The sequence below is a fragment of the Symphalangus syndactylus genome, chromosome 5 (assembly GCF_028878055.3).
Source record: "Symphalangus syndactylus isolate Jambi chromosome 5, NHGRI_mSymSyn1-v2.1_pri, whole genome shotgun sequence".
Classification (NCBI taxonomy): Eukaryota; Metazoa; Chordata; class Mammalia; order Primates; family Hylobatidae; genus Symphalangus; species Symphalangus syndactylus.
Genome location: NC_072427.2, coordinates 16,687,177 through 16,710,093, shown reverse-complemented (window position 1 = coordinate 16,710,093; position 22,917 = coordinate 16,687,177). Strand labels below are relative to the sequence as shown.

Below are 22,917 nucleotides of genomic sequence, written 5' to 3'. Positions count from 1 at the left end.
ACTTGGCAGATTCCAGGAAAGGCTCAAGAGGAAGTGCCGCATCTTGGTGGGTCTGGAGCTGGCTGACAATGCAGGGTAAGCACATAGCACCTCTCTCCTAAGGGACGTAGCATTTATGCTCCTTCACTTCCTCCAGGGAAGTGCCAATGGGCCTCAGCCTTCGAGTGAAAAGTGGGGAAACTGAGGTATAAAGGGAGGAGGCATACTTGTCACACAATGCCACCTGCAAAATGGAGCAGGGGTTCCCACTGCCTGCTGAGGTGTCCTGGGGGCCACTGCCTGCCGTGGTGGGAAGGCCCCAGTCGGGACAGAGGGTTGACCTCTGGCTTTCCAGTGTCCATGCACTCCCAACCATAGCCAACAGAGGGCGCTGCCCGGCCATGTGGGATCTTTGGGTCTGAGTTGGACAGCTCTTCCTCCAACCCTTAAGGACATTTTTCTGGGGCTAGGGCCAGAACCCAGGCTTGGCTCTACTTGGGGGGTGCGCTGGAAACTGTGTAGATATGTCAGGGATGCTGGGCTGGCTTAGGAAATAGATGAAGGCCGGTTCAGTGCCTGTGTGACAGGCCATGTGACCCCAGACAGGCCGTTTGCCCTTTCTGGACCCGTTTGCCCATCTGTCCACCAAGAAAAGCACACATCTGTGTGCAGAGATGTGGAGCAAGACGGGAGCCCAGCAGAATGAGGAAAAGGGTGACAGGTTCAGGAAGGCAGGAGCCAAGCAGGGCTCAACACCCCTCCCCAACACACACATGCCCCAGGTGCAGCTGAGGTAGAAAGAGGCCAGACCACAAGCTGACCGAAACTTGTAACTCTTGCCAACTCTCGGGTGAGGGTTTGCAGACCTGGTTCAGCTGCCAACTTGGGTGTGCCCAGCCTGCTCAGGCCCTCCAGAAAAGCCCAGGATGGAGCTGTATCCAGGCAGGAAGTGAAGGCTTTGGGCCCTAAGTGCCCCCTCTCCCCTACCGACTGCTCGCAACAGTGGTGAGGTGCTAGGAGGGTGGCCAGCCCTGGGCAGAAGGATGAAGAGTGCAGGGCCGGCCCAGATCACCAGCCTGGGACCTCATACGAGCCGCCTGGTTCAGGCCCTTGGCCAGCTCCGGGTCCTCCATCTGAGGTTAGGAGAATGCCCCCAAGGTATCTGACTTTAGACCCAGTAAAAAGCAGAGCGGGGTTCCTGGGGCCTAGCTGGAATGCCTGGGCAAGACCTGGGGAAGTGCAGCGCCAGTGGGCGGGGGTCCTTTGCCAGAGGCTGGGGATAGGGCATCCCTGGACAGGCTAGAGAACATTGAAGGGAAGGGGGAGAGAGCTTAAGTTGGCCAGATGTGAAATAAAAAGAGGGGTCTTATATGATCTGTACTGACAACGTGCCAAAGACCGAGGACAAGAGGAACTCTATCCTCAGCTCCCAAGGCCCCTCACCAAGAGAAATCCACCATCCAGCCCTTGGCCTGAGCCAAGGAAGTTTTTTTCAGCCTTGTAGATTATGCTCCACCCCAGGCCCTGGGAGCACACAGGATGGCCAGGTGCCTTGGCCAAGGTGCCCCAGGTGTGTGGGCAGTGCTTTTGGCTGCCATTAACCAGGTCAGCCTCAACCAAGCACCTCCTGGACTCGACAGGGCTGGGCTGAAGCTTCAGAACAACCTCACCATGCCCTTTGCCCAGCCATTCCCCTGACAGCAATTCATCCTGATTGGAAAAGATTAAAAGTGCAAGTTTAAACAGACTGCTTAGTGACAAAATCAGGGTGCAGAAATTTCATTCAGTATGGCACCATTGATATAAGCAAAGTCAAAAGAAAATGAAATTTGAAAAACAGCCCCTCTACACAGAAAGTCATAGATACCATGTATTCTGTAAGGGTCTATCGTATATATGTGTATATGTACATAGACAGAGGCCTTGGGTACACACCAAATATAGAAAAACATACCAGGACTTGTTTGGAGTGTGGGTGGGGGCAGGTCTGAGTTCTAGGGGCTGGTCAAGCTTGAATTTTGTCTTCAGTGTTTACATTTTTCACAAAAAGACTGCATTCATGTATTACATGTGCAATTTAAAAATAAGTTCTGGTGTACAGCCATACCACTCTGAACGCGCCCAATCTTGTCTTATCTCAGAAGATAAGTACCAGGATGGGAGACAGCCTGGGAATACCAAGTGGTTTAGGTTTCTTTCTTCTTATTATTTTTTTATTATTTAAAATTTAAAAGGCTGGACATGGTGGCTCACACCTGTAAACCCAGCACTTTGGGAGGCCGCGGATCTGAGGCGGATCACTTGAGGTCAGGAGTTTGAGACCAGCCTGGCCAACATGGTGAAACTCTATCTCTACTGAAAATACAAAAATTAGCCAGGTGTGATGGTGCATGCCTGTAATCCCAGCTACTCGGGAGGCTGAGGCAGGAGAATCGCTTGAACCCAGGAGGCGAAGTTTGCAGTAAACCGAGATTGTGCCACTGTAGTCCAGCCTGGGCAATAGAGTGAGACTTCATCTGAAAAAATAAACATTAAAAAAAAAGTTAAAAAAATAGAAATAAGTTTTGGCCAGGCGTGGTGGTGAATACCTGTAATCCCAGCACTTTGGGAGGTAGAGGCGAATGGACTGCTTGAGCCCAGGAGTTTGAGACCAGCCTGGGCAACATGGTGAAACCCCGTCTCCACAAAAAAACTTAAAAAAAAAAAATTAGCTGGGTGTGGTGGTGTGCACCTGTAGTCCCAGCTACTTGGGAGGCTGAGGTGGGAGGATCACTTGAGCCTGGGAGGGCAAGGCTGCAGTGAGCTGAGATTGCGCCACTGCACTCCAGCCTGGATGACAGAGTGAGACCCCGTCTCAAAAATAAATAAATAAATAAATAAATAATAAAAATTAAATTAAATTAAATTAATGTTTATTGTTGGGCATGGTGGTACATTACTGTAGTCTACTGTAGGGAGGCTGAGGCAGGAGGACAGCTTTGAGCCCAGTAGTTCGAGACCAGCCTCGGCAACGTAACATAGCAAGACCTAGTCTTAAAAAAGAAATAAATAAAAATAGAAATAATTTTTCAAATATAGGCATAAGGATGTACTTATGTGGAAAACTTTATTAAGGGATCTCAGAGTACACAGTTTGTTAACTAAGCTGTCACCACCATGTCACCAGTGGAGTACAGAGCATGCCTTAAAAATCTGGTTGCAGAAGTACATCTACTGGTATGGACAATGTTCTCAATATATGTGAGAAAAGCTGGTCATGAAACAGCACACTCTCTATATACCCAGAGGAATTGAAAGCAGGGACTAGAACAGATATTTGTATACCAATGCATAGCTCTAGTTACAGTAGTCAAAAGGTGGAAACAACCCAAATGTTCATTGAAGGATGAATGGATAAACATAATATGGTCTATCCATACAATGGAATATCATTCAACCACAAAAAGGAGTGAAGTACTGATACATGCTACAATGTGGATGCACTGGAAAACCATTACGCTAAGTGAAAGAAGCCAGACACCAGAGGACAAAGATTGCATGATTCCACTTATATGAGGTACCAAGTACAGGCAAATCCAGAGACAGGAAGCAGATGAGAGGTTACCAAGGAATGGAGTGGGGAATAATGGAGTGTTATTGCTTAAGAGTTACAGAGTTTCCATTTAAGGTGATAAAACGTTTTAAAAATAGAAGTGGTCATAGTTGCACGACATTGTGAATGTAATTAATGCCACTGAATTGCACACTTTAAAATGGCAGAGATGGCAAATTTATGTTATATATATTACTTTTTTTTTTTTGAGATGGAGTCTCACTCTGTTGCCCAGGTTGGAGTGCAGTGGCACAATCTTGGCTCATGGCAACCTCTGCCTTCCAGGTTCATGCGATTCTCCTGCCTCAGACTCCTGAGTAACTGGAATCACAGGCATGCATCACCACACCTGGCTAATTTTTGTATTTTTAGTAGAGACAGGGTTTCGCCATGTTGGCCAGGCTGGTCTCGAACTCCTAACCTCAGGTGAATATTACAATTTTTAAATAATTAAAATGTAATATACCAAAACCTTGAATCGTATACTTTATTTACTTATTGAGACAGGGTCTGGCTCTGTTGCCCAGGCTGGAATGCAGTGGCACAGTTATGGCTCACTGCTGCCTTACCCTCCCAAGCTCAAGCGATCCTCCCGCCTCAGCTACCCCAGTAGCTGGGACCACAGGAGTGCGTCACCACACCTGGCTAAGTTTTGCTTTTTTTTGTAGAGACAGGGTCTCGCCATGTTGCCTAGAATGGTCTCGAACTCCTGAACTCAAGTAATCCACCTTGGCCTCCCAAAGTGCTGGGATTACAGGCATGAGCCACCACGCCTGGCCAAATTGTATGGTATGTAATTCTATCTCAAAAAAGCTGTTAAAAAAAAAAGAGAAAAATAGGCCAGGCATGGGCCTGGGATCACGCCTGTAATCCCAGCACTTTGGGAGGCCGAGGCAGGCGGATCATGAGGTCAGGAGATCGAGACCATCCTGGCTAACACGGTGAAACCTTGTCTCTACTAAAAATACAAAAAATTAGCCAGGTGTGGTGGGGGGCACCTGTAGTCCCAGCTACTCAGGAGGCTGAGGCAGGAGAATGGCGTGAACCTGGGAGGCGGAGCTTGCAGAGATTGCACCACTGCACTCCAGCCTGGGTGACAGAGCAGCGAGACTCTGTCTCGAAAAAAAAAAAAAAAAAAAAAAGAGAAAAAAATATATATGCTAGAAGCTTCAAAAAACAGAAAAACAACCCCAGAAAGTGACATGCTGCCTCTCAATGCCTCTATCTCTATGTTCCTGTGCTGGTAGAGAGGCCTAAAAAAGGTTAAGATGCAGTGACATGGGCCAAAGTGCTTCTCTCTGGGTTGATGGAACTGGGGGTCTTTTAAATTCCCTTCTTTTTGCATGTGTATATTCTCTCCCTTTTCTGTAATGAGGATGCGTTGCTTTGGTGAAAAAAAAGAAGGAAAGGAAAGAAAAGGAAGGGAAGGGGAAGAGGAAGGGGAAGGGGAAAGGGAAGGGGGAAGGAGGAAGGAAGGAGAGAAAGGAGAGAAAAAGGAAAGAGGAGAGGAGAGGAGAGGGGAGGGGAAGGGAGAAGAGGGGATGGGATGGGATGGGAGGGGAGGGGAGGGGAGGGGAGGGGAGGAGATAACACTTTGAACCCCCCCGCCCCCCGCCCCTCCATCCAGCTTGTTCACACTCCAATGGATAAGCCCAAGCCTGGAGACAAAGCCTGGGAGGCTGCGTCTTCCTTCCCAGAGCCTGCAGCCCCTGGAATGGGCACTGCCCTTTGTCCTCCCAAGAGCTACAGGGCCTCGGGTGGTCCTCTCCAGCAGAGCAGGCAGGCAGCCAGGACTTGTGGAGTCCCAGGTGCCCAACATGTGGTCCTCCATCTAATTGTCCCAGCAAGGACATCCATTTCAGATGAGGAGACTGAGGCTTAGGTGGGGAGCTGACCACAGGCACTGTTGGCCCTAGGCCTGAGCTGCCTCCATGGGCCTTGCTGTCCCAGGAACTGGACCAGGTAGTCCTGGGGACTCCCTGGCTCAGCCTTCTTGGAGGAAGAGCAGAGGGTGAGCTCTGTTGGGCAGCTCCCCATGCCTGTGGCTCCCAGCCCCTCCTTTACTTCCCCAGCCAACAGCAGCCAGTCCTTCCCCCTTCTCCACATTCTCTCCAGTGGCGGCTGGGCCCACTCCCAGGCCCCTGCCAGGCTGCAATCAGCCCTTGCCCTGAGATGAGCGCAGCCTCTGGACCGGTTTCCTGCCTCAGGATCTTTGCCTTCCAACCTCTCTCTTTCCTCAAACCTGTGGACCTCATTGCCTCCCTGAGTCTGAACTCCTCACTCGGCAGGACCTCCCCACCCCATCCGGCTCCCACCTGCTTGTCCACATCATCTCCTGCTTATCCCTGCCAGCCTGAGGCACCAGCCCCCTGGGCACTGCCAGCAAGCTCGCCCTGGGCTTCCCTGTTTCCAGCCTTGGGCTCACACCTTTCCCTCTGTCAGGAACACCCACCTGCCATCACTTGGAGAAAATCCACAATCTCAGGCCCTTTCCTTCCCCCCAGAACCTGCCCTGATGGCCCCAGCAGGGAGCACCTCCCTGCCTTCCACGGGCACCCTGCACACCAGGCCACCACCAGACTCAGCGCCGACTTGCCGGTCCTTCTTCCACTCCCAAGTGGGCAACTCGTCCTCCTGGAGACTCAGTCCCAGCCAGGCAGTGTTCCCACTGGTGTTATGCACAGCCTTTGACTCAAAACCAGATGCCAGCAGGCTGGAGTCCTGGCTCCGGGCACCTTCAGCAAGTGATGTGACCTCTCTGGGGACCATTTCCTGAGCTGAGCCAGGGGAAAGCTGCAGGGTGCAGGGCACAGGGTTTGAGCACGGCAGGCTCAGCAGGCACAGACTCGGCTTGCTTGTGGAAAGGGCTCAGAATACGAGGTGGGCCTGACTCGCAGTCAGGGTGAGTGGCAGTTCCAGTGGCTGCTCTGTGACCTTGCCCCAGTGGCTGTCAGTCTCTGGGCCTCCCAGTGACACCTCCCAGTGAGGTGCTCTGCTTGGCAGGGCCTCCATGGCTATGCCCATGTACCAGGCCCTGGGGCCAGGGGACACTGACTCGGGCTCCCCAAGTGAGCGGTCCATCCAGACCCGAGTCCTCCCACACTCCTTCCATCCCCAGCCCAGGAACATAAGGCCCTGGCCTTACCCTGGCCTCCTGGGGCTGGGACCTGCAGCCTCCCACCCCCGACCCCAGAAGCACTTTTGGGGGCTTCTGAGGGGGCCTGCTGCTGGGCTGTTTTGGAGGCTCCTGCACACCCTGGTTCCCAAGTCAACACCTTCTGCCCTGAGGGAGGTGGCCTTTGTGTCAACAGGCAGCCAGGAGGTGTGAAGGTAGCCACAGTGGCCTGGGGGGAGGCTGGGCTGGCCCGCTCTGCCTCGCTGGTAATGAGAATACCACACGGCCCTGCAGCTCTCTCCTGGCCCAGCACCCCCAATTCCCTCCCACATTCCCACAGCCTGCTCACCCCCTAGGGCCTGGAAGGGATCCAAGGGGAAGGAAAGGAGAGGAGACCCATGGGTCAGGGCCTTGGACCTGCTCCCAGGGCCTTGCACTGCCTCCCCAGGGAGAAAGAGCAGGTGCAGAGCTCCTGTGCATAGGGCTATGGGTAGCCAGGTGGCTGTAGGGGCCTGAGCTAAGCCACCAAAGGCGGGCTGGACCAAGGGCATTGCCCTCTCTCACCCTGTAACAGGACCAGGGCCGAATGAGCACATCTTGGGGGGCCAACCTGAGGCCTCTGCCCTCCCCACCCCACTGCTGGTTGGGGAGGAAGTGCTGGGAGGCCCATAAGGGGGTGGTGGGATGGAGGTCTCAGTTTCCTCACTGTCTAGAAGGAATACAGACATGGGCATTACCTGCCTCGGGGCCAAGCTGACCCATGCCACACAGGCAAGCCCTGCACAAGATGATGGCAGCTTTGTGCTTCCAGCCCTGAGAGCAGGCCCAGCCGAGCCACTGAGCTTCGGGCACCGACAAGAGTAGGTGTGCAGGTGGCCTGAGCCTGGGCACTTGGGAGGCCTCCCTCTGCGCTCCCCCAACTCAGGACACCCTGAGGGCTCCCCTGTGCTCCCCTGCCCTGGGACTACCCAGAGTCCTGAAGCAGCAGCTCCTGTTCTCTCCCTAGTTGTTGGCCTGAGCTCTGAAACGACATCAGTGGTCATCAGATCCAACCCCGTTTTCCAGAGCTTGGCAGAGGCCGCAGCAGCCATCTGCTCCATCCGCTCCACCTGCTCCAGCTCCTGTACGTGCCTAACGTGTCGTCATCTGACCTCTTCTTAATTAGCTCCAGGAACAGGCTACTCCCTCCCCTATAAGACAGCGCCTCTGACTTAGAAAGTTCTTCAGACTCTCTCTGGAGTGTTCCCCTGGGTCCGTGCCTCTGCAGACAACTGTCACATCCCCTCCACTTTTTTCTTTTTGTACTCAATGCCCCCAGGTCCTCCAGCTATTTCTCTGGTGACCTGGCTTCAAGCCCTCTCACCAACCTCCCTGTCTAAGCTGGGATTTGTCCCCATCCCTCATAAACAGTGGCCTCCAGTTCTCACCACTTACTTTAGGTAGGGCCCATCCTGTCTGGAGAATAAGAAACCATCACTCCTCCGTTGAAGACCCCCCCACCGCCCCCACCCCTGCTTCTTGTGAATTTTTTCTTTTTTTTTTGAGACAGTCTTGCTCGGCTGCCCAGGCGTGAGAGCAGTGGCATGATCTCAGCTCACTGCAACCTCTGCCTCCTGGGTCCAGGGGATTCTCCTGCCTCAGCCTCCTGAGTAGCTGGGACTACAGGTGTGCATCATCATGCCTGGCTAGCTTTTTTGTATTTTTAGTAGAGATGGGGTTTCACCATGTTGGCCAGGCTGGTCTCAAACTCCTGGCCTCAAGTGATCCACCTGCCTCAGCCTCCCAAAGTGCTGGGATCACAGGCATGAGCCACCGCACCCGGTCTGCTTCTTGTGAATTTGCATGCAGCTTGGATCACATTTACTTTTATGCCCCTCATACTTTGAAGGCAATGACCACCATGCCCTCCCACATGTGCTGATTTTACAGGATGCCTCCTGACGTGAACTTGGAGAAGGGTACAGGGGACCTGCTGGTTCTATTTGATCAGGTCTGATGGGTTGTTCCAGCCTGTCAGGATTTCTTTAGATACTGGCTGTTTCCCAAGTCACTTTTGGGTTTGGGTCTTACCCCACATTAGATCAGTTAATATCTTCCTTCGAGATCACAATACTGCCCAGGAAAAGGCTGGGAACAGTTGTGGACCCTCACTAGAGACCTTCCTCCCAGTGAACATCCGTTCATCCATTTGTGGGAGCCCTGAATCTGTTGTGAATTCACTTAACTGAACTGTCATCCAGCTCACATGGCCCCACTTGGTGATAAGGAAACTCTGGGAACTTCCCTATTATGTGGGTAGGAATTGTGTTTGGTTGCTCGTAGTACCTCCTAAAATGACACTGACCTAAACAACATGGTGATTTTTCTTTTTCTTTTCTTTCTTTCTTTTTTTTTTTTTTTTCTTTGAGACAGGGTCTCACTCTGTCGCCCAGGCTGGATCATAGTGGCATGATCATAGTTCACGGCAGCCTCAACCTCTTGGGCTCAAGCAATCCTCTCGCCTCAGCCTCCTGAGTAGCTGGGACCACAGGCATGTGACACCATTGCCCATCTTTTTGTTTCATTGTTTTTGTAGAGACATAGGTCTCCCTATGTTCCCCAGGCTGGTCTTGAAATCTTGGGCTCAAGTGATCCTCCCGCCTCGGCCTCCCAAAGTGCTGGGATTACAGGCACAAGCCACAGCACCTGGCCTATTTTTCTTTCACATTAAAGCAATTCAGGGGTGGACAGTCCAGGGCCAGTGTGGCATGTCCACGTTCTCATCAATGCTGCAGGCTTCTCTCTGCTCTACCATCCTTAGTGTGTGATTTCTGTCTTTGAGACTGCTTCAGAGTCACAATGGAGTTGCTGAAACTCCAGCCATCACATGTTTTCCAGGTAATGAAGAAAATATAAGGGGGCAGAGCCACAGGAGTGTACTTCTCAGCGCTAAAGAGTTCTCCCAGAAGCTCCAGCCAGTGACTTCCACTAATATCTCATTGGCTATTCCATCTATAAAAGAAGCTGGGAAATGTAGGGTTTTTTTTTTTTAGCAGGGTGTATCACCATGCACAACACAAGATTACTAAAAGAAAAAGGCAAATAAAGGCTGTGTGGGCAACTAGCAGTGTCTGCCACACTTGTGAAACCCAAATACATTCTTCTGACCACGTTTCCCTGATCCAGCCACCATTCCTATCACAGAAAGGAAGATGTGAACCTGGTGTTACTAGCACACTGAAGCCCGGAATGTAATCACCTTACCCAACGGCACACAGCCACAGGCCCTCTTTTTAACAGGGGAACCAAATGAAGGGTGGAAACACTGAAAAGGGGCTGCAGGGTAGTATCCAAACCTGGCTTGTTTGCTTGGCACCTAGGGCAGGTTCTAGCACAGAGTAAATACGTGGCCCCACACCCATCTAGAAGTGCACCGCTTAAGGGCCCCAGGGCTGTAGGCAAGTTGGACAGGCACCCCTGCCAGGGCCCAACAGAAGAGAAAGGCTGGATATGGAGAGGTGGGGAGGGCAGGATGCCCTGGTCTGGTGTGGGAGCAGTTCCCAGAAAGCAAGGAATCACTTCCTTCTGAGACCGAGGCTGAAGATATCATTTCCCTCACTCACAATCCAACCTATTCCTTTAATCGCTTCTTTCTGCTGTTCCTGAACTTGCTGTAAGCATAACATCAGCCCTGTTCTAAATGTTATCACATGCATTATCTTATTTTACTTCAGTTACCCTGGAGATCAGAATACCCACTTATAGATGGGAAAACTGAGATTGAGTAAGTTGCTCAAGTTCTCCCAGCTGGTAAGAAACCAGGCCTGTCTCACTCTGCAGCCCAGACGCCTGACCACTAAGCTGCACTGCCTCCTTGTGCTAAGTGGAGGCCCAGTTGGGGGATCCACTTGGGGTTCCCTCCTGGTGGGTGAGGCTAGCAGATAGAGTGCCTCTGTGCTTCCAGAGCCTGGCTGAGGAGTGCAGGGAAGTGCCAGGGGCCACAACAAACCAGGCCCAGGGCCCCACCTTCCAGAACTTACACTGTACAACCCACAGTCAGCCTAGGGTCTAGGCTCCAGGCTAGCTCAAACCAAGGTAGAAGGAGACCAGGCAATCTCCAAGAGGAAAGGATGTATGTACCATGTGCAGGGCTCTGTGCCTGTGGTGGAATCCCATTATATACCAAATCCCTCCACAAGAAATCCCTCAGGCTGGCTCTAAGGAGGTTGGGGGGAAATAATTTTGGATATTCAGAAGCCTCCTGGAGATCACAAGACCATCCACCAATGCATTCCTAGCTGTTCATGCACAAGGCAGCACTGCTGGGCAAAAACTAAAAATACAATAAAGGTGCATCAGTAAGTGGCTGTGTATGCCATGGACTACCATACAGCAGTTAAAAGGCATGAGTCATGCCTGTAATCCCAGCACTTTGGGAGGCCGAGGCAGGCAGATTGCATGAGGTCAGGAGTTCGAGTCCAGCCTGGCCAACATGGTGAAACCCTGTCTCTACTAAAAATACAAAAATTAGCTGGGCGTGATGGCACATGCCTGTAGTCCCAGCTACTTGGCAGGCTGAGGCACGAGAATCACTTGAACCTGGGAGGCAGAGGTTATAATGAGCTGAGATCATACCACTGCACTCCAGCCTGGACAAAACAGAGTGTCTCAAAAAATAAATAAATAAATAAATAAAAATAAAGGTGTGAGTCAGAAACACCAGTAGAGGCCAGGTGTGGTGGTTCACACCTGTAAGCCTAGCACTTTGGGAGGCCAAGGCAGGTCAATCACCTGAGGTCAGGAGTTCGAGACCAGCCTGGCCAACATGGTGAAACCCTGTCTCTACTAAAAATACAAAAAATTAGCCAGGCGTGGTGGCAGGCATCTGTAATCCCATGTACTTGGGAGGCTGAGGCAGGAGAAATCGCTTGAACCTAGGAGGCGGAGGTTGCAGTGCGCTGAGATCATGCCATTGCACTCCAGCCTGGGCAACAAGAGCAAAACTTCATCTCAAAAAATAATAATAATAATAAAGGAACACCAATAGAAACAGCACCTGCTCTATCTGAAACGCAGCACCTAGATCAAGACATATCTATGAAGCCTGATGGATTTTGTTTATAACTGTTGAATAAATACATGCAAGTTCCCTGATAGACAGTATGTCAAGAGCTTTATACTGTTGTGTGGCCTTAGACCAATAAATGATGTACCTACACTACATGTGCCATTATTTCAACCCAAAAAGTTTAAGGGTGAATGTTTTACAAGTTGTCCCTTATTTCCCCTTAGGAAATAGTTGTTGTTTGTTTTTTTTTTTTAATTTTGGTTTAAACCCTTTTAAGCCATGAAATGTTCCATAACTAACTGCTTCTTTCCAAAGAAAGCCTGTTTGAAATCTATACCACCTTCTTTTCATGTTATGGACCAATTAAAATTTTCTCTTCTTTATTCATAGCAGCTAGAATAAACTAAACGATAGCTGTCTGCCCAGTGTTATTCAATGCCAAGTGTTACTTCATCATAACGTTAGAGCAGTGACTTGGGCATATTTTCTCCAATATATTTCAAAATAAATTCTGAGGAGAAAAAGTGATATAATTTCATTATTCAAGGTGTATCTGTACCTCCTGCCATTTTACCTTTTTTCCAAAGTTAAAATTATTTACATGGACTGGTGTACAGTGACTCATACCTGTAATCCCAGCACTTTGGGAGGCCGAGGTGAGTGGATTGCTTGAGCCCAGGAGTATGAGACCTGCCTAGGCAACACGGTGAAACTCCATCTCTACAAAAAATACAAAATTTAGCCGGCGTGATGGTGCGCATCTGTAGTGCCAGCTATTCCGCAGGCTGAGGTGGGAAGATTACCTGAGCCCGGGAGGTGGAGGCTACAGTGAGCCGTGACTGCCCCACTGCACTCCAGCCTGGGTGACAGAGTGAAACCCTGTCTAAAGAAAAAAATTATTTAAATGGATAAACATTTAAAACATTTAGATCAACTACAACCAAGGTTTTGGTTAAATCTGTATTTGCAGGCAGTACTTTTTTTTTTTTTTTTTCTTTTTGAGACAGGGTGTTGCTCTGTGGCCAGGCTGGAGCACAGTGGTGCAATCATAGTTCACTGCAACCTCAAACTCCTGGGTTCAGGGGATCCTCCTGCCTCAGCCTCCCAAGTAGCTGGGACTACAGGCCCACACCACCATGCCTGGCTAATTTTTTTTTCTTAGATGCGGGGTCTGACTATGTTGCCCAGGCTGGTCTTGAACTCCTGGGCTCAAGCAATCCTCTCACCTCAGCCTTCCAAAGTGCTGGGATTATCTCCACTAAAAATTTGATCCATTATTTTTTTAAAGGGTGAGTCAGCAAAATATGTCCTGACATGGAATGCTCTGAAACATGCTGTTGAATGAAAAAAAAAAAAAGAAAGAAAGAAAAAAGAAAAAGAAGAAAAACAAATTACAAGCTGACATTTACACATAACAATGTACATAATGTAAATGGAGGGTTAATGTGTGTTTGCTAAGGATACACGTGTTTATGTTAACCCACTGGCCAGGTCTGGAACTACACACACAGCCTAACAGCCGTTACCTTTTGGGGGTTTATGGGGTGGTTAAAGAGACTCCAGCTTTATCTGTAATGTTTCCATTTCTCACAGTGAAATGTAGTAGTTACATAATTTGTGTAATTAAAAGTTAATTTTTGAAAATAGTGATGCCCTCCCTCAAAAAAAAAAAAAAAAGAAACAAACAAAAAATAGATTAGCCAGTCATAGTGGTATGTGCCTGTAGTCCCAGCTACTTGAGAGGCTGAGGCAGGAGGATCACTTGAACACAGTTTTAGGGTACAGTGAGCCATGATCACATCACTGCACTCCAGCCTGGGCAACAGAGTGAGACCCTGTCTCTAAAATTAAAATAAATAAAGCCTGGGCACAGTGGCTCATGCCTGTAATAGCATTTTGGGTGGCTGAGGCGGGCAGATCACTTGAGGCCGGGAGTTCGAGACCAGCCTAGCCAACATGGTGAAAACCCATCTCTACTAAAAATACAAAAATTAGCCAGGCATGGTGGCATGCACCTGTGGTCCCAGCTACTCAGGAGGCTGAAGCAGGAGGATTCCTTGAGCCTGGGAGGTGGAGGGTTGCAGTGAGCTGCCACTGCACTCCAACCTGGGCGACAGACCCTGTCTCAAAAATAAAACAAATAATAAAATAAAATAAAATCAGCCACAAAAATATTACAAGGCAGCTGGGCCTGGTGGCTCACGCCTGTAATCCCAGCACTTTGGGAGGCTGAAGAGGTCAGATCACTTGAGCCCAGGAGTTCAAGACCAGCCTGGGTAAAACCCAACTCTACAAAAAATGATAATAATGATTAAATAATTACAAAGCCATTTGCTACTTCAGGCTGCTGCAGGTTAATCTCTCTTGAACACCACTGTCATGTTGATCTTTAGTTAGTTATTAGCTAATGATTTTTAAAATTGTATCACCCTTCCGCTCAAAAGTCCCTATGGCTCCCAAAACCAACTCCTTAACCTGGCCCCAGCCCAGGTATGCTCTGGCCTTCCACATCACCACCCCAGTGCCCTGCTCCTGAGGCATCTTGGAAGGTCCCAAGGCCAGGTCTTTGCTTATGCAGTTCCCATCCGGAATGCACGGCACCTGCCTCTCTCCCTACTCAAATCCTACGCCTGGTTCAAAGCCCAGCTATGACTTCTTCACCTCTGTGACCAGAACCCTAATGTCCCTGGCCTTCTTTTGGCTCTTAGCCTCAGGACTCAGCCCTTTCCCCAAGACCACACAGGACATTGACAATCTCCTTTAAACTGTAATTGTTGCTGAGAAGATCATTTACTTTATAAATTTTACTATCTCAACTATCCCTCACACAGTCCCATGTAGATACTATCATTATTCCTGTTTTACTGAGCAGAAGCTGAAGCTCAAACAGGTTAATGGCTCTGCCTAAGGGCATATAGCTACTGTTACACAATGGCCTCTTCACTTTTCTTTCCCACAAGACTGAAATCTCATTAGAGCAGAGATCACGACTAGCTCATTCACCCTGTGTGCTCGACATTTACTGGTTGCTAAATATGAATTCGGCCAGGCGCAGTGGCTCACACCTATAAACCCAGCACTTTGGGAGGCCAAGGCGGGTGGATCACTGGAGGTCAGGAGTTTAAGACCAGCCTGGCTAACATGGCAAAAACCCGTCTGTACTAAAAATACAAAAATTAGCCAGACGTGATGGTGCATACCTGTAGTCCCAGCTACTTGAGAGGCTGAGGCAGAAGAATCACTTGAACCCAGGAGGTGGAGGTTGTGGTGAGCTGAGATGGTGCCACTGCACTCCAGCCTGGACGATAGAGCAAGTCTGTTTCAAAAAAAAAAAAAAAAAAGAATTAACAAATAAATACGAATTAAATGAATAAAGCCCATTAGTGCCTTGAAATGTAAGTATTTTCTTATTTATTTATTTATTTATTTTTGAGATGGAGTCTCGCTCTGTCACCCAGGCTGGAGTGCAGTGGCACGATCTCGGCGCACTGCAACCTCTGCCTCCCGGGTTCAAGCGATTCTCCTGCCTCAGCGTCCCGAGTAGCTGGGATTACAGGCACCTGCCACCACACTCGGCTGGTTTTTGTACTTTTAGTAGAGACAGGGTTTCACCATGTTGGCCAGGCTGGTCTCGAACTCATGACCTCAGGTGATCCACCTGCGTCGGCCTCCCAAAGTGCTGGGATTACAGGCGTCAGCCACCGCGCCTGGCCAGTACCTTCTTTATAAAATGATCATGGCAAACCTTCAGCTCACTTGCCAGGGCCTAAGTGCTTACAGGGATCGCTGTACTTAGTCCAGGAACCATCCTAGGCATAGGTATTTTGTATCACTATTGGTACCGATGAGGGAATCTGAGGCTCAGAGGAGCTAAATAACTTAACCAAGGTCACAGCCAATACAGAGGCCGGCTTGGGGACCCATTTTTGCCGGTTTTCATCACCTAGGGTACCCAACTCCTCTTCCCCAACCTAATCTATTCCATTTCTCAAGAGTAGATACAGCCCACGGGCAGTGAGATGCCTTTCTTGGTGTCACTCAACAAATCAGAAACTGTGGATTTTGGGGATCCCAGAAAGGCCCACCTGCACTTCTGCCTCAGCCACCGTGGGCAGGGCCCTCCGGGCTTGTCTTGATGCCTTATTTAATACAACAGTAGGCATCGCGTCCTGGGCACAGACCTCCGGGAGGTTGGTGATGAGAGAGGCACCCACTCCTCACTGGGTCCCTGAGGCACCCACAGCATGGCACTACCCGCCACTGTTGGGCTCCCGGGCACTCGCCGTGAGCAGTGGACGGGGCAGGGGCGTGGGTGGGAGCGTGGTGAGAAGCTTAGCTCCATCCAGATGCGAATTGTCCCTCCCACACTTCCCGGGCTGCAGGGGCCTCCATTTAGAGCCCCCAGGGAGTCAGAATCCACACCTCCGCAAATGGGCCCGCTTTCCCAGGGGCCCCCTGCCCAGACCTTCCCTGGGCTCTGTGGGTTTTGACACCTCTCTGCAACCTGGCGGGGGGCCACCTCGCACCTTTGGTCAACATAAAAGCAAGGCCTGGAGGTGGCCAGCCCAGCCTCCCAGAGCCTGCAGCCCGGCCATGGCCCAGTCGCCTCCTCCGCAGAGCCTCCTCGGCCACGACCACTGGATCTTCGCCCAGGGCTGGGGCTGGGCCGGCCACTCGGACTCCACGTCCCCGGCCTCCTCCTCGGATTCGTCGGGTTCGTGCCCCTGCGACGGCGCCCGCGGACTCCCGCAGCCAGCGCCTGCGGGCTGCAGCTCCCGAGCCACAGAGGCAGCCGCGACGACGCCCAGACTAGCGCGCACCGGACCAGCGGGCGGACAGCGGCAGAGCGCCAGCGAGCGGGAGAAACTGCGCATGCGCACGCTGGCCCGCGCCCTGCACGAGTTGCGCCGCTTTCTGCCCCCCTCCGTGGCGCCCGCCGGCCAGAGCCTGACCAAGATCGAGACGCTGCGCCTGGCCATCCGCTACATCGGCCACCTATCGGCCGTGCTGGGTCTCAGCGAGGAGAGTCTGCAGTGCCGGCGCAGGCAGCGCGGGGACGCGGGGTCCCCTCGGGGATGCCCGCTGTGCCCCGACCGCGGCCCCGCGGAGGCGCAGACGCAGGCGGAGGGGCAGGGGCAGGGGCAAGGGCAGGGGCAAGGGCAAGGGCAGGGGCGCAGGCCGGGCCTTGTCTCCGCCGTCCTCGCCGAGGCGTCCTGGGGATCCCCGTCAGCCTGCCCCGGAGCCCAAGCCGCACCCGAGCGCCTGGGGAGGGGGGTCCACGACACGGATCCCTGGGCAACACCCCCTTACTGCCCCAAGATACAGTCGCCCCAGTATTCGTCCCAAGGGACAACCTCCGACGCGTCTCTTTGGACGTCACCCCAAGGCTGTCCCTGGACGCAGTCGTCCCCAGAGCCCCGGAACCCGCCAGTGCCCTGGACGACGTCCCCAGCAACCCTGGAGCTGGCCGCAGTGTACCAGGTATGTGTGGAGGCCCTTGCTGTGTTCCCCAGCCTCCAGTCTGCAGAGAATCTCATACTTTTTCGATCCCAGCTTATCTACTCCAGGATTATCTAATGGAGGGGAGAATGGAAGGAACCCCCGGCTCCTTGGGAGAAGAGGTGGGACCCTGGGAAGTTAAGACCATCTCCACAGTCACCACAAGCAGTCTTCACAGCCATGGGAAAGAGGGGGAGCCCGCTGACTTTCTCAGAGGGTGGAAGGTAGCAGGGTGGACGTGCTAGCTTCAAGTGCTATTAAGAGTGCAGTGGGGGAAGTCTGTCCCAGGGTAAGGGCAGCATTTCTTGAGTAGATGGGCCTAGAGCTGGTGATTTCAAGTTTTCTTCAAGCTTCATTCATTCATGAGGCTCATGAATGACTCATGGTCCATAAAAAATCATATTAACCAAAATTGGTTGAACACTTTCTATGTGCCTATCATCATTCTTGGCACCTTACATGTATTATTCAGCCCCAGTAATGACCCTAGGAAGTAGGTATTATCAGCATCCCTATTTTACAGGTGAGAAAACTGAGACTAAAAGAAGCTACCTGAGTTCTCATTGCTAGTGAGTAGCAGAACTGGGATTTAAGCCTTAGCAGAGTGTCTCCCGAGCCAGTTCTCTTAACCACTTGGCTTTGCTGCATTCATGGCACCAGGACTGTCCGGATGCTGCCAGCCACACCATATCAACCAGCCAGATTCAAGATCTCTGGACATCAGGGAGTAGCCCACTAACCAGGCTGCTCTCATCTCTCTTGCAGGGTCTCTCTGTGTCTCCAGAGTCCTGTCTGTCACTGGGAGCTCCATCTCTCCTGCCCCACCCATCATGCCAGAGACTGCAGCCTCAGACCCCCTGGGGGTGCTGGAGCCACAGTGCAGAGGTGGTGCCCAACTCAGAGGACCAGGGACCAGGCGCCGCCTTCCAGCTCAGTGAAGCAAGCCCTCCCCAGAGCTCAGGCCTGCGGTTCAGTGGCTGCCCTGAACTTTGGCAAGAGGATCTGGAGGGGGCCCGCCTGGGCATCTTCTACTAAATGGCCTCGGCTTCCCTCTTTCCATCCGGGAATCAGGCCTGTAGCGTGGGTGCCTCCACATTTGTTAATTAGTGGCTTTTCGTGTTCTCCTTTAGCCAAGTCTCCCTTTTTCCAAGTGATGTCTTTCAGGGAAGCAGTGTTTGAAATAGATAGTGTGTATCTTCCTTGGATGGAGTCAGGGTGGGGGCAGTGTCCTCCACTGCTAGACACCCCCAGAACGCCTGGCGCTCTGCAGAGCACAGTCTGAGCTGCTCTAAGAAGGCTTCTCCTTTACCCCAAAGGCAGCTGGGCAGGGACAGGTGGGAGAATGGGTGTAGGCGGCAGGCCCCATACTCTGCTTCTTAGTGACAGTTGGCTGGAGCCCTGTATGCTTTGATTTTTTTGTAGTTAAAAAGAAAAAACACACACACACACAACAAAAATTTGGTTTGGTCTTGTTTTTTGTCCACCAACCTGGGTTTTTCTTGCCTCTGGAAAAAGAAACATGTTTTCCTTCTGTGGGGAACAAGTTCCGCTGCCCTTTCCTTCCCGAATCCAGGCCTGCCAAGGTTTGTGTGGGCCCTCATTTGTCAGTTTGACCCTATTTATTGCGCTGGAGCTCCAGGGCCAAAAGCCCCACCTGGCTCGCTGTGCAAGGTAGCACAGGTGGGCTAAGCTTGGGCCTGCCCACTTGCCCCAGCCACATCACCACTGCCCTTTTGTGTTCTTCTGGGTGCATTCCTGGTGACTGCTGGGGTGGGTGCATGCAGCTGTGGACAGACAGACAGGAGCCCCAAATGGGGAGACCACAGTCCCAGAGACCTGTGATTTAGGGCTCTTTCACAATGACATGAAATTTTCTTCAAAGAATGCTGGGAGTGGTTCCTATGTGCTAGGCCCAGTGTATTAGTTTGTGAGGGCTGCCATACTAGAATGCCACGGGCTGGGTGCAGTGGCTTACGCCTGTAATCCCAGCACTTTGAGAGGCTGAGGTGGGAGGATCCCTTGAGGCCAGGAATTCGAGACCATCCTGGGCAACATAGCGAGACCCCGTCCCTACAAAAAACTTAAAAAAAAACCAACCATAGACTGGGTGGCTTAAACAACAGAAATTTATTTTCTCACAATTCTGGAGGCTAGAACTCCAAGATGAAGGTGTAGGCAGGTTTGGTTTCTTCTGGGGCCTCTCTCTGTGGCTTGCAGATGACTGCCTGTTCATTGAGCCCCTACACGGTCACACATCTGTCTCTATTGTCTGTGTCCTGATTTCTTATAAGGGCACTAGTCATGTTGGATCAGGACCTACCCTAAGTGACCCATTTAACTGTATTTACTCTTTTAGGGATCTTCCTTCTAATACATCACAGTTACATTCCAAAATATTGGATGTTAGGGCTTAAACACAAGAAACTTTTTTTTTTCTTTTCTTTTTTTGAGACAGAGTCCTGCTCTGTCGTCCAGGCTGGAGTGCAATGGTGCGATCTCAGCTCACTGCAACCTCTGCCTCCCGGGTTCAAGCGATTCTCCTGCCTCAGCCTCCTGAGTAGCTGGGATTACAGATGCCTGCCACCATGCCTGGCTAATTTTTGTATTTTCAGTAGAGACGGGGTTTCACCATGTTGGCCAGGCTGGTCTTGAACTCCTGACCTCAAGTGATCCACCTGCCTCGGCCTCCCAAAGTGCTGGGATTACAGGTGTAAGCCACCACACCCAGCCAAACAAAGGAATTTTTTTTTTCTTTTTTTTGAGAGGGAGTCTCACTCTGTCGCCCAGTCTCACTCTGCCTCTCAGAACAGCAGACCCTTGCTGCCTCCAGTCCATCTGTCCATCCATGGCTCCATCCCAGGCGTGCTGCTCTGGGCTGCACCTCTCTGCTAAGTGCCTGGCAGAGGAGGGAGAAGGACTGATGCTTGTACCCTTCCTGGGATGACTGGTCTACCCACACCTTCTTCCTGGGAACCCCAGTCACTGCCTGTAAGAGACTTAACACTTGCTGAGTACCTCACCCAGGCCTTTCAATGACCCTGCAATGGAGAGAACATTCTGGTTTTTCATATGGGTAACTAAGGCTAGGAGAAGTGAAAGGCTCAGCCCATGTCCAGAGCTGTGCTGAAAGGTGCTCTCAGGGCCGGGTGCGGTGGCTCATGCCTGTAATCCCAGCACTTAGGGAGGCCAAGGCAGGAAGATTGTTCAACGCCAAGAGTTGGAGACCAGTCTGGGCAACATAGCAAGGACCTGCCTTTGCAAAGACTTTTAAAATTATCCAGGTATGGTGGTGTGTGCCTATAGTCCCAGCTACGAGAACTGAGACAGGAAAATTGCTTGAGCCCAAGAGGACGAGGCTCCAATGAGCTGTGATTGTACCACTGCACTCCAGCCTGGGGGAACAGAGTGATACCCCGTCTCTATAAACATATAAACAAACAAAAAGCAAACTTCAAATTTGTTGGGCACAGTGGTTCACACCTGTAAACCCAGCACTTTGGGAGGGTGAGGTGGAAAGACTGCTTGAGGCCAGGAGTTTAAGGCCAGCCTGGGCAACATAGCAAGACCCCATCTCTTAAAAAAAAAAAAAAAAGGAAAGAAGAGAGGGAGGAAGGGAAAATGAGGCCAGGCGCAGTGGCTCACTTCTATAATCCCAGCAGGCAGATCACCTGAGGTCAGGAATTTGAGACCAGCCCGGCCAACATGGTGAAACCCCGTCTCTACTAAAAATACAAAAAATTAGCCTTATCTGGTAGTGAGAGCCTGTAATCCCAGCTACTCAAGAGGCTGGGGCAGGAAAATCGCTTGAGCCCAGGAGGTGGAGGTTGCAGTGAGCCGAGATTGTGCCACTGCAAGCCTGGGCGATAGAGTGAGACTCTGTCTCAAAAAAAAAAAAAAAGGAAAAAGAAAATGAAAGATTGCCTTAGCTATGCTGACTCCACAGTCTCGAAAGGCTGGGTCAGAGGAGCCACCGGTGCTGCTGCCTCCAGAGCCTCAGCACCTTCCATTCCTGCTGGACTTGAGTGCTGAGGGCTCGTCTCTCTGGCAGGCAAGAGCGCTGGGCAGGGAGTCAGCCGCCAGAGTTCTAGTTGGTTCCTGCTCTTTGACCTTGACCAAGGCTCTGCAGGCATTCCTCTGGCTCTGTGTATCCTCACTGCATTCCAGGATCAGCCATGGAGGTCCTGATGAGTGCCAGCATTGTACACTGCCAGGTGGCATCCTCAGAGGTGTTTGAACCAGAGCAACTCCATCTTGAATAGGGGCTGGGCAAAATGAGGCTGAGACCTGCTGGGCTGCATTCCCAGGAGGTTAGGCATTCTTAGTCACAGGATGAGACAGGAGAGCGGCATAAGATGCAGGTCACAAAGACCTTGCTGATAAAACAGCATGCAGTAAAGAAACCAGCCAAAACCCGCCAAAACCAAGATGGTGACCATCCTCACTGCTTATTATGCGCTGATTATAATACATTAGCTGCTAAAAGACACTCCCACCAGCGTAAGACAGTTCACAAATGCCACGGCAATATCCAGGATTTACCCTATATGTTCTAAAAACGGGAGAAACCCTCAGTTCTGGGAAATCCCCACTTCTTTCCCAAAAAACTCATGAATAATCCACCCCTTGTTTAGCATATAATCAAGAAATAAGGCTGGGCGCGGTGGCTCATGCCTATAATCCCAGCACTTTGGGAGGCTGCAGTGGGCGGATCTCCTGGGGTCGAGAAACCCCATCTCTAATAAAAATACAAAATTAGCCGGGCATGGTGGTGCATGCCTGTAATCCCAGCTACTTGGGAGGCTGAGGCAGGAGAATCACTTGAACCCAGGAGGCGGAGGTTGTGGTGAGCCGAGATCACGCCATTGCACTCCAGCCTAGGCAACAAGAATGAAACTCCGTCTCAAAAAACAAACAAACAAAAAAAGTCAAGAAATAACTCTTAAGTTTACTCAGTTGAGCAGCCCATGCTGCTGCCCTGCCTATGTAGTAGCCATTCTTTGATTCCTTTCCATTCTTAAGAACTTGCTTTCACTTTATGGACTTGCCCCGAATTGTTTCTTGCATGAGCTCCAAGGACTCTCTCTTGGGGTCTGCATCCAGACCCCTTTCCAGTAACGGCACAAGCATGGCAGTATAGGCGTCACGCACCCCACCCCAGCTCAAGATGGAGAACTGGCTTCCACTTCTGTGCAGGGAGTAAAGCCAGACAGCAGTTCCAGTTCAGTTCTACTGAGTTGTGACATCTCCTTGCCCTGCAGTTTCCTTATCTGTAAAGTTGAGATAAAGATATTCCTTATCTCATGGTACAGTTTAGAACTAAATGAAATAATGTGCATAAACTCTTCTCCCTGGCAGGCCAGCTCTCTCCTCTGCAATGTCAAGAGAGCCTAGAGCCTATTAGGAACTCAAGATGGTGAGGCTGGCCCCTCCCACAGCTGGTCCCCAGAAGGTCAAGTGCCAGCCACGGCCGCTGGGTACTGGCGACAGGAAGGGTTGGCCCAAAGTGGCTGGTGGAGCTTAATCTGGGGCAGCCCAGGGAGCCTCCTGGCTGGTGGAGGGACAGCACCCCATCATCGGGGCTGGCCTCCGCCCTTAGCCTGCCCTACTCTTTGATGTGCAGATGGTGGTGGGGGATGGGGGGCCTTCCTGGCCCCAGGCCTGCCTGCTTCTCACAAGGGGGAAGAG

At 51.2% G+C, this 22,917-nt stretch overlaps 1 protein-coding gene and 1 long non-coding RNA gene across 2 annotated transcripts; one reads left to right on the top strand and one right to left on the bottom strand.

Moving 5' to 3' along the window:
- Positions 1-467: 467 nt before the first annotated feature.
- Positions 468-16,399, bottom strand: LOC129482087 (uncharacterized). The gene is made up of 3 exons (XR_008657600.2): positions 16,260-16,399; positions 14,934-15,049; positions 468-2,495 (listed from the first exon to the last, which is right to left on the bottom strand). It is a non-coding gene; the product is annotated as an uncharacterized lncRNA (long non-coding RNA).
- MESP2 (mesoderm posterior bHLH transcription factor 2) lies at positions 16,327-18,689 on the top strand. Its single transcript, XM_055277250.2, has 2 exons — positions 16,327-17,214; positions 17,998-18,689. The coding sequence occupies exons 1-2, from the start codon at positions 16,327-16,329 to the stop codon at positions 18,265-18,267; spliced, it is 1,158 nt and encodes a 385-aa protein (XP_055133225.1). The 3' UTR covers positions 18,268-18,689.
- The last annotated feature ends 4,228 nt before the right edge of the window (positions 18,690-22,917 follow it).